Source organism: Hyposmocoma kahamanoa, unplaced genomic scaffold (genome assembly GCF_003589595.1).
Source record: "Hyposmocoma kahamanoa isolate Upper Pololo Valley unplaced genomic scaffold, ASM358959v1 94, whole genome shotgun sequence".
NCBI lineage: Eukaryota > Metazoa > Arthropoda > Insecta > Lepidoptera > Cosmopterigidae > Hyposmocoma > Hyposmocoma kahamanoa.
The window spans coordinates 6,769,112-6,781,129 of NW_020654878.1; the positions used below are offsets into that span (position 1 = coordinate 6,769,112).

Sequence of the window (12,018 nt, forward strand, 5' to 3'; positions counted from 1 at the left end):
ACCTAGAGATTCAATGGCCATTCTGGTGCTGTTTGGCATGCAGCGTTTGAATCGTTATTTAACTAGTCCTATCGATCCCCGTTAACATTTGTCATTGTTATTGTACGAAGACGCAGGAGAAATAAAGAGTTCAGTCGGGCTAGCACGACATGTCGCGAGATACTGCAATTATCGCATAGACATTTCGCGCTTTATGTCGTTCGGACGAACCGATTTTTCAGAGGAATTTCTTAATAATTACAATTAACTAAGGCAAGATAGCAAGAAATTACTGTGTGTCCACTTTCATTTTATTTATCTGCTCCTTCTGATTCAAGCCCTATACGTCCGACATCCATCCGAAACAATTCCTGACAAATAAGTTTTACTCGACGAAATTTATTTATTTAAGCCATACTAAATTATCATTACAGATTATTACCCAATGCTATAATCTAGACAATATAATTAATATTTACAAGTAGATACTTTTATGGTTAATTAGATAGATAGATAATTATTAAAAGACGCATGATGCAAATGAAGCTTCATACTTGATATTTTCTTTTAATTTGGTCGAGTAGCTACTAGTAGCTATCACTTATTTGACTTGGACACGAATCGGCCACAGTACATAAGCGTTTATACAATTAATACTGTAGTTAGTATCAATATCCTTCGGATTTCGGAAGACGGAATTCGGATTTAGTGCTCAATCCTTCATGTACATACTACTACTACTACGCCTTTTCTCAGATCGGACGCAATGCGCGAACACTCTAGCGTTATAATACATCCCTGTCGGACACCCCAAGATACGCCGAGCCAGTGTGCATGCTGCGTTTATCCTAACCCTGAACTCCTTCTCTGCGAGGGTAGAGCAATTTAATTCTACGTATTAATTGAATTCCCAACCTGGATATAGACAAAGCTTTTTTACTATCACTTTTCAACCCTCACTACTCGATCGTACGCTTTCTCCAAATCAATGAAGACACATTATTCTTTGCTAGATTTGCCAGATATTTTTCTGTAATCTTTTCTTTCTTTTAATACAAAGTCACAGGACGAACAAGTCGTGCGCCTGGTGGTAAGTGACAAGCCTTTCCATAACAGTTTACAGTGACATTCAGAGCTTTAAGTCGTAAAGATCTTATGGGCACTGCCATTATGACTATCACCCTGAGACATAAGATGACAAGTCTCGTGTGCCTGTAATTTCACCAGCACCTTTATCCTTCTAAACCGAAACGCAGTAATGCTCACAACAATGCTTTGCGGCAGAAATAGGTAAGACACGTTAAGGAACACACTTGATTTTACCATATATCCCATCCATTCTTTAAATCCCGATTGCACATCCCATGTTTTGACATTTGTTTCATTCATCACCTGTCAATAAAAATCCTTGCATACAGTATTCCACCATTGCTGAGCAAATTAAGATTTACTTGCTAATTTAATTAGAAGTACATAATGTGTCTAACAATAAAGTTAAGAAATATTTTTTTTAAGCTTAGGCTTTCACCGTCGGATTCGTAAACCATGACATTTTCACTTTCACTATTACAACGTCAATCAAATTTTTAAACAATTCATAATTAGGACTAATTAATTAAAAAGAATTCCGTAGGTGTTTTTAACTCGCTTCTTTTATTATCACAACTTTTCTAACCCGTATTCCTGCAGGCTGTAGGCGGCCAGTGAAAGCTACTTTATGAAGCTTGTTTACGTGTATGTATTTATAAAAACATTAATTTAATTAAACTTTTAATTTCACCGAAACATTTTATGATTCTTTTACAACTGCACTATTGGCATTAATGGGCTTCGCATGTATATATATATACACTTTTCTTGACACGTCACTAATATGGTCCAAGTAGTGTTAATATACTCTCCATTATGCTAATTAGTTTTTTGATATATGAACATAGAAATGTAACGGTTAGGGCTATTTTGTTTTAATGTAACACTGGCGAAGAGGGTATGAGAAAAGTACTGCATTGTATTCATGTGAAAGCTAATCGAATATACCAAATAACATATGCGCTGGTTATATAGCAGATACTGAGTCCGTTATATCTTAATACTTCATGGAACTTCATTATTGTTGTATTGTTTACGCGCATGCGTGGGCTGCAAGCCTGTTTGACAATCTTTACGGGTCAGGCTGACACAGTTTGATAATTAATATGTCTTATTGTTTTGACTCAAATCGGAACGTGGCAATTAACACGCAAATATGATTGTATATTTGCTGAGGTACTTTATAAACATTCGCTCTTATGTGACACAGAATAAGTGTATAATGAGTACGCGAGGCATTGTATGTAATGCGATCTGAACAGATGTAGGGAACTAGAGCAATGCAAATCTAGTCCAATACAGTTAGCTTTGGTCCTGACTCATCAACGCAAGTGATTACGCTAACCTAAATAATGTAGTTTGTCACCGATACTTTTCCATAACACTGTTTTTTAACCGACTTCAAAAAAAGGAGGAGGTTCTCAATTCGACTATATGTTTTTTTATGTATGTTACGCGATAACTCTGGTATTTGTGAACCCATTTTCATGATTCTTTTTTTGTTGGAAAGAGGGTACCTCCATAGTGGTCCCATTTCATTTCGAATAAAATCATCCACCTCTAAGGGTGGCTGATCACGCATGAACATTCATTTTTATAAATAGCGCGTAAATTTTACTTAAGGGGCAATAATTTTAATGGTTGGTTTTGCTATTCTCCAATTCAAGGCGTTTTTCTCTCAATATACTTTGAGTAGTGAGAACCGAGTTTTATTATCTCCTGTGTCAAGTCCTATATAGTGGCGAACTAAAGATCCCCATATTTCAATAAAACTTGGCAAATAGATGTAATTCCACGTACTTTCGAGGTCGGTTTTGTTTAGTACTCTGTACTGAGATTATAATAATTATTTTCTGCTTATTTGAACACTAGTATAAAACCACAGCATTGTCATAATACAATTATCTAAGCTAATTAACTTACAATTTGTGAGTCCGTGGCATCATAACTTTTTCTAATCCTTATTTCACAAGCGGCACACATGGCTGACCTGCACGTGCTGCCAAGATATGTTGTAAGGAAGTGTGGCGTAATTCTCGAGTCTTAGCGCCCTTTGTTTAAAACAACATTGCCTTGATACGCATAGTAGCACTGACATTGACCATTGCACATGTACCCGCTTAATAAAAAGCATAGACTTACAATCTTTATCCAATATCATTTAACATTTGCATCGTAATATGACATTTTATTGATAATTAATTCAACTCCATGCAGTTACGTTTCTACATGGTCAATTTATTTATTGTGACTACTAAATAAAGACAAGGCGTGACAGCGCCTTACCAATTATGCAAATCTAAGCATATATTTCCTTTTTGGAATAAAACAAACTATAAAATGGTTAGGCTGTCAATGCACTCGTGATATTTACGATATTTACGCGGGTATCATCAAGTGCAGGTCACGTTTGCGGAAGCTTGAAATTTAATTGAATCATTTTTACCAAGGACGAGACGATTGCCAAATTGTACCATTGTATGCGGCTTATTAATTGCGAGATTGAATTCCTCTTAAGATAATGAAGAGGCCTTGCCAAGCGTCGGTACTGTCTGTCCTAAAGGGAAGACAAGTAGGTAAACAAGGTATCCGTGTAAGGACCGACAATGCATCGGCCGCCCACGTATTGTTCAGAAATTGACGACGGCACCGCGCTAAAACATCGCAAACGATCTTTCGGTAATACGTTCGTTCACGGAAGTGTTTAACTTGCATGTTGTAAATCGATTTATTTTAAAATCGAGCTTGACTTACGTGGGAATCAGAGAATACAGATTTTATGCGTAGGTTTAAGATTTTAACAAGTTTAAACGTTTAAATTAAACCTAATTTATTTGTATTGCAAAAAATTGGTTTCCACAATACATTATATCTGTTCACTTTCAGTGAATTTAAAATCACTGTCAGTATATTGTGTGAGAATTCTTTCACTTTCTATCGATTTGTCTTTACGCCACAGTAATAGTTTGTTGATCCTTGACGAAACGACGTCTCTTATTAATTAACTACCATTTCTCCATCGGCAGTCACCAGATATGGTATAGCCTATACATCAACATTAGCGTGGGTGATAATGTCTCCCGGTGCCGCGGTACAAGAGTCGTGGAATACACTGTTTACGTAATCAGATATTCACATCTCGCATAAACTTGTGATCACTTTTGGTTTCAAAAGTCCGTACTTACTGTATTCTTTACACATTCCCTCCTCTTTACACATTTCCCTCCTGAGTTATTTTGTGATCCCATATTATATTGTCTTGATCACACTATTTTTTATGTGGACAAAAAAGCGAAAGTGCACTTTACAGATATATTAATTATGACGATTGTCTTATGACGTGTCGGAAAATAACGTCAATCGTTTAACCTTCTTTTCGACTATATCAATGTTTCCGCGTTTCGAATGTAAGTGCCCGTATATCTTTGTCTGAGTCACATTACCAGCTAAGGTGCTAATGGTAGCGAGTTTCATTACCTACCTGTCGTTGACTTGACGGAAATTTCAAACTTTACATATTTATTGAAAAAAAAAACTATAAACCAAATATGACAATTTTTCGTACTCGCATTGTCAAGTATTTGCGCACCAGTTTCTTAGCTCAACCAACCTGTATGACAACCCACGTGTGGATCGTTTTTACATCGCAATACAATTGCCATCTCCTTTCTAATCGCACATCATAAGTGTGACGGCGACCCCGAATATAAATTATGGGAACAAGCAATTTCGTGTACGAAGGATGGCGAGCGGCGGTAATGTGGCAACTACTCCTACGCATCTCTTCGGCGAAACCAACTGTAAGCGACATACTGACAGCTTTAGCTTAATGAAATGGTTAATGACAGTCATTTAATGCATTCTAGGATAGGAGTTTATACAACAAGTCGTCAGAAGGTAACTTCAAGAGATGTTTAAGTGTGTAGCATAGCATAATAGTTTAATGCGTTGTACTACTTTAAAAAAAAGTGTTTCTAGCTATTAAAATATATTGTTTTAATCATTGTTATCCAATACAAATAAATTAATTCACATCTTGTGTCAAATCGCACTCATCAATTTAACGACATTTTAAACGTTTATACCAGCATGATACTCGGAACGCCGTTGAAGTAGTTGATTTTTAAAAGTCTCAAATGCTCATATTCTTTTTGTTGTCTGGATAAAAGGTTCTACCAGTGGCGTGAGTCACAAACACGTACAGGATCTTTGTTGTGCTTCCGAGAACCTCACCACCAACGTCTTTGTAAGAAAGGTTTTAATACAGGTCGACGGACTAATTTCTCCTATCCCACTTTAAAAAGTAAAAACTAATGAAATGCCATTAAGTTTTATGCTCGGTGCCTTAGATTCGATCGGTGCGATTTCATCTTATTACTCGATTTCGAGAAATGGAATACTCTTTAAATCTCATCTTATTAGCACTGTGACGAGTTATTTATTAGATAGAATTCATGAGTTACAAATTCTTTTGACGTTAAAGTGCTCAGCTGTGCAACATTGTCTCACGCGACGCAATAAGCAATGCAGACTAAAATGTGTTTCTTGTGGTTTGTCTGCCAAAAAACTATTGTAGATAATAAGTGGAATGAACTATCCGGTATCATGGAAAAATTAGAACGATGACGAGTCAATATAGAGTAATGTCCTGTTATACATACGTTTTTATGTACTTAGTGTTGGACGGATTCTGACCCCAATGATTAATGAGAACCGTTACTTTTAACTCAGTTATTATTGCGTTACTTTTTGAAATACCAAACCTCTCCGCCTCATGCTAATGTACAGTAATTATCGAGAAACCACAACACCTAACAAGCACTTAACGCACTACGCATCTGTATTTGATTTAAACTCCTATAAAAAAATAATAAAAAACCGTTCTTTCACGATTATTTAGGCTAATCATACGCAGGGGCTAGGAATCCCAGGGCTTCAGGAAGTCCTTTTACGGGTGCTATTTTGATAAATTGTTTAGATTAGTTAAAGTCGTGGTTGCCAGATCAGGTTACCGTGGGAGCACCATTTACGGCTATAGATTAATTCGTTGTGGTCATTATTAGAATAGAAATCTCAACTATATGGTTTGGAGCATTCAACTAATTTAGATCAAGTTCCTCGTTTTTTTTTTGTTTTGGTACAATGCCGATCCATGTACATCAACTCTTGTTGTTAAGCTGATCGACCTTTCCTTTTATAGATCCAAAAGGAAGATTTTTTTTCTATTGGAAATCAGTTCGTGACGACTGTGTACTTGATCATGACGCTTATCCAATGTCTAAAGAAGAAACGTTGTATCTTAGATGACTGCGTCACCTAGGATACATTTTGCGTTTAAATGAAAGATTGCGTCTCGTTAAACGGCAGTTCGACCCTAATAGACAATTAAGACTTAATTTACTAAATCAACGAAGAATGTACTAAGAATATTGAGCCTTTGAACAGTAGCATGCGTGAGATTGACCGATTTTTCTTTCGTTGGTTGGTCTAGACGGCCTAGTAATGATCCATTTGGGTCATTGGACCTCACCGTTTGTCGGCTACACGCCGCCTTCGGTGCTATTATTTTTTGCCGTCATTTACGTGCCACCAATTGTATGGTCTGACGCAGTCGCCTACAATCACAGGTCGAGAACTGTTTTTGCTGGCATATATGTGTACATGCCATCAATTTGGCATGTTTTCTTTACTCATGTGTAACGGATTGTTTTTGATTGAAGTTTCGCACAAAGAATCGGTGTGTAGGATGTGAGAATCGGACGCTAACGGTATCTTAGGAAAATTTATGTTACGCTGATTCAACGCCGAAAAAGCTCTTATTTAGGTTGCACTTTGTTGCGCAATTTTTCTTTTGTTAGTGCAAATTTAGATGATAAATTAATCTTCTTTGTGTGTCAGTGTCACACACCGGTTAATACACCTTTCTTGAAAGGACTTGCGGTTAATACACCTTTCTTGAAAGGACTTAATTATATTTTGTGTTTTCCTTCATTTACCAAATCGTTACTGTTCGGTCAAGCGTATTTTAAGAAGGATCATATTTATGGCCTCATATTACAAAAAAATATGTACTAACATCAAAATAAATAACGTAGTATCCGGAACTTCGGATGGCATACTTCAGTGTCCTTAGAAACATTAAAACTATTTATTTATTTTGTGCTTTGGTTCAGTGATCATCTCAAATCGTATTTTATTTATTTTCGTATCTGTTTCTGATATAGATTGTAAATAGGTCGAGCAGGTAACAGATTGCATTAGGCCTCGAGGGGAGTAAAATCATTAGGCGTGTAATCGTTGGCAGTGACACACATCCACGCTGAATAAGCAATAATGTTTCTATTCTGGGCTGTACTTTGCCACATAAATAAATACTGAACCCAACATACCATCTCGTGTATTATGATTTACGTACCTACGTAATATACATACAGAGAGTTTGTATCAACGATGATACTTGATATGTGTATACCTAGCTTTTAGAGCTTATGATTTAGCTTTTTAAGTATTGGTTGCCTTCTCAGATTTTAACCAGGTTCTTTATTAGTTGTGTAACTATTCACTGTTGTACAGATTATCAAGCATTTGCCAAACTCAAGTTTCAATTTATTGATTGCCGCGAGCATGTTGCGTTGTTTGAATTTATTGAAAGCTTTGCATTTCTTAGTATCGAGACGTAGGCAGCTATAATTTATCATAAGAGTGGGTCCGAGATATTAACAGATTCAGATTCATTTATTTCTCAAATATAACATTACAGTATAAATTGCACTAGATGTCAAAGTATAAAAATTATATTGAGATCGTCAGACAAAAATGAAAATTATAAGAAAAATACACAATAATATATATAATTAGAAAATTAACAATTCATTACATAATATTATTGTCATTAAATTACATATAAAATATCATACTCCATCAAGGATCGTCATAAGTTGATAACAATTGTACAAGAGGTTCTCAATGCGGTAAAAATTGGAATAAAATAGAAAATACTCAATATCGTTACAATTTTAAGTCCATAAATTCATTTACAGAGTATAAAGGATTTTTCAATAAAAGGTCTTTCAGCCGCGCCTAAATGTTTCGTCAGACGGTTCAAATCTGAGAGTAGCGGGTAAACGCTCATAGTAAGTAGGTCCGATGACACGCGGGTTTTTCTCTGCAAGTGCTATGCGTCGAGGGACTCTTTTCAAATGACCGATACGGCAGAGTGGGATGCCAAAAACATTTACAGTACCAAATGAAGAAAGATTATTTCTAACGTACTTTCGTATATGTGGAGAAGTAGTGCGTTGCGCTACAAAGAAATTTCTGTTTTGAAACTAAATTTGTTTTCAATATTGTCTCTTTTACTTTCTCTTGTACTCTGCTGACTGAAAAATCCTGTTGTTTTAAGCATCCTCTCTTTTGTACATAAACATAATATACTACATATATTTTTACATTGTTACTTTGGATTATAAACTTTCATATAATTGAATGTGTTCCTTCAGTAGCAGGAAAAAATGATGATGCAATCGTATGAAAGGATCAACATCCTTCCGTACATCGTAGGAAGTTACAGTTTATTTATTTAATTTTGAATAGTATTATTGTAACATCGTCAATTTCGTAATAAAAGAATAAATTATTAAATTCAAATACATGTACATTAATGAAAACATTACTTGTGCAGTGAATCGTGTCTTCACTTATTATCGTCAGTGGCCCAGATGCATACATAACAATATTCGGTTAATGCAGTATGTTTCGAAACGTATGACCTTCTGTGCTCGTGCACGAATAACTCTTTCGCACATTTATTGCTCGTACCTTTAGTAGTAGTTAAAATAAAAATTGTTGTCATTTGTGCTAACACGTTTTGTTTTTTTGTTTCAGGTAATTCATTGTACTTTTTACATGAGTCACAGAATTCCGCTGGTGAGGTTTAAGTGTGTATATTTATGTATAGTTTCCAAGCGTGGCACATACAATATAAACGACCATTCGCAATATTCCAAAAAAAAACCAAAAAAGAACATACTTGTCTCAAGTGTGAAAAAAGATCTTACTCTGTTAATATTATCCTCGTTAGAAACGTTTTACCGACGTACAAAATGCCTGTGCCTAATGGCACATTATTTTCTAGCAACAACGTAAATAGGGACAAACCGCAATGTACGCAACAGACGCAGGAAAACTAAGACACATTCTTTATTAATTAACCACTCGACAGTTTCCTGCAAAACCGCTAATTCCCTATTCTAATTCCAATTTAAAAACCACCACATTACTAAACGTTTTTCTTTTGCTATTGTTAGAGTTTTCATGGTGCTCCACGAATTTTGTTTAAACTTTCAAATTGTACCACGCTCAGATAAACACAGGACTCCAAAAGCAAGCGAATAAAGCACACGATTGGATGTGAGCTCGAAGCTCAGAGTAGAGTGGTAAATAACTAAGGTCAGTGCTCCTGCGATTCCACCCGTACTGCTCTTGAGTTAAAGTCAGTAGTAGGCCGCTGGAGAGAGGCGGCCGAGCGGCGGTGGGGTCCTCGCGGTCCGCGCGACTGTGTGCCTTCCTTCGGTCGTCAGTATAGTCGCAGCGGTGCACGCTCGCCGCACTCAGTTCTCGCGCGCGCTACGAGAAGGTATGCACGTACCGTCAACCAACTCGCGCACTCACTTCCGGTGGCTGCTCTCTTTCCAATAATGAAAGATTAGACGCGATTGCTTTTGGTCTCTGTATATTGAACAAAGTTTCCCTCACGTGCTATACTATTTTAGTGATCTACAGCCACCGCAGTTTGTGTATAAAATTTTGTTGCCGGTGCCGTGCTCTACTCGGATTTTTCAAGTGTTACTCTACAGCAAGGGTGTAGTTTGAAAATGTGTTAAATTTACTCTCGGATTGTACAGCAGTGTCTTGTGTTTTATAGATAACATTTTATTAAGTTTTTTAAAAACTTTGCAAAATTATTAGCACGATTGTTTAGCGTAACGACTACCTAATCCATAATAAGTCTTAGCGCATTCATACATATGTAATGCATGTTGGCCTTAGCGTCAATATGAATAATGTTTAATCACATTTGAAATGATTTCATCAATTGATTATAATTATGCAACAAACATTGATATGGTCTTTCAAACGCCAAACAACAACGAACAATCAAAATAAACCTTGTAAATAAAAAAGCCACAAATGAACAACTCGTGTGATTATAATGCATCTGGTTTCTAATGCAGCACTAAGTAGGTGTAGATTTATAGTACGTGTAGTGTTGTTGGTGTAGCTAGGAGGTTACCGAGGATGTATCGGGTGCGGGCCATATGGCAGCAACTCTGTTGCCCTTATTAGGGACGCCACAAGGCGACACTTGTTGCACTTATACGGTGTAAATGCTCCACTATATGAAGTATTGCTTGAGAACGTCTTATTACTACTAAAACTCCATAGTATTTCAACACAATACTTTTAAATGAACGTTGATGCCGTTACGTGTTAATCGATGGTATTAGATTGTACCGATCCTGGTCCGCGGCATAACTGCATATGAGATAAGGTAGGGCAGCGGTTCGCGAGTGCGTTATGCAAGCTGCAAGAATGAGCAAGCAACGCGACCGGGGCAGTTCGATGACCAGTGCGTTGTCCCGTCGCGCGCCGCCCACCGCGAAGGTCGCACTGCACCGCGCAGCCCACGGTCTACACCGCCGATTCTAATACAAATATCTTGATGTTTGAGTATGCCTAATATGACACTGCTCCTACAATCCGAGACGATCAATCTAATTCAACACATTTCCACACATCTCTATATAGGTACAGTCGACATGTGTTTAGTGTGCTCGGTGATATAATTGAAATTGTGAACAAAGATAAAGGACTGTGAGTGGAAATTTCGACCTCAAAATGGTGACTTCGAGAATACCGGCTTATTCCCTGAATTCGGAGTTCAACAGGGAGTTTAGAAGTTTCCGCATAACGCGAGCTACACCACGGTCGACCCTGTACGCACCTGCCATAGTGCCGATACACGAGTATCCCAGGGTGAGCGTGCATGAGAGGCGAGAAGCACTCAAGGCAGCGCTCGCCAAAGCTTGGTCCTCGAAGAGCAGTGAGAAGAAGAAACACGACACCTGGACCGCTCCCAGCGATCAAAACCGGGCTGGCATTGCCACGACTGATTTCAACGTCAAGCCGCACTACAAGAACGGCGTTAACGGCGAGGAAATCTCGCGTGTTGCTCTAGTCAAACACGAATTTGAAGCCAAGGATATTGAACGCATGGACGCGATGGACAAAAGACTGGAAAATAGTCAGCCCGCGAGTTTTAATTACAGTCGCATTAATGGGAACGGCATAGACATACAAGAAACACTTAAAAAGGGCTGTGAAAAAGGATTACATAAAGACTTATATCACGACTACTTAAACAATGTTCCTAAATGTAAAACTAGTTTCGAAAATAACTTCCTCAAACAAAATCCCGAGGAGCGTTACATTAAACGAAACGGGTACGATGCCACGTCCAAACGTGTCGACAGAGATATTAATCTGAATAATGTCGAATATACTAGCCTAAATGGTGACACATATGATTCTCTGAAGTATTCGCGAACAGCGAACGGCACAGAATCAATGCAATATAAGAGTTACGGTAAGATGGACACCGTTAAGAGCAAATTGCTCAGCACAGATAGTCCGAAAAGCGTGACGTCTAGCAACGGTGAGAGACTCAACGGCTACGGTGTGGAGCGGCCGCTGACCAGCGGACCTAAGTCCGTGGTGGAGCAGAGGCTGGCCGAACGACTCGAGGTGAAGGTTGCGGAGCTGCCGGCACTATACCTGGGCGTCGACTCATGGACACCTAAATCTGCCGCTTTCCAGAAGAGTATGCGTGAACACGAGTGGAGCGTATCGTATGTACTTAAGCTGAAACGAATCCTTACTAACACATCCAAC

At 37.8% G+C, this 12,018-nt stretch overlaps 1 protein-coding gene across 3 annotated transcripts in view; it reads left to right on the top strand.

Moving 5' to 3' along the window:
- LOC113237777 (serine/threonine-protein kinase Doa) overlaps window positions 1–12,018 on the top strand; it is a 53,554-nt gene that overhangs the window by 14,655 nt on the left and 26,881 nt on the right. Inside the window, exons 1-2 of one of the 3 annotated variants that reach the window (XM_026474429.1) lie at window positions 9,572–9,703; window positions 10,876–11,975. The exons of the other annotated variants lie outside the window; for them this stretch is intronic. Of the exons in view, the coding sequence (XP_026330214.1) occupies window positions 10,966–11,975 (1,010 nt within the window). The 5' untranslated portion in view covers window positions 9,572–9,703; window positions 10,876–10,965. Of the gene's footprint in view, window positions 1–9,571; window positions 9,704–10,875; window positions 11,976–12,018 lie in introns of those variants that run through there. 3 annotated transcript variants of the gene reach the window in all.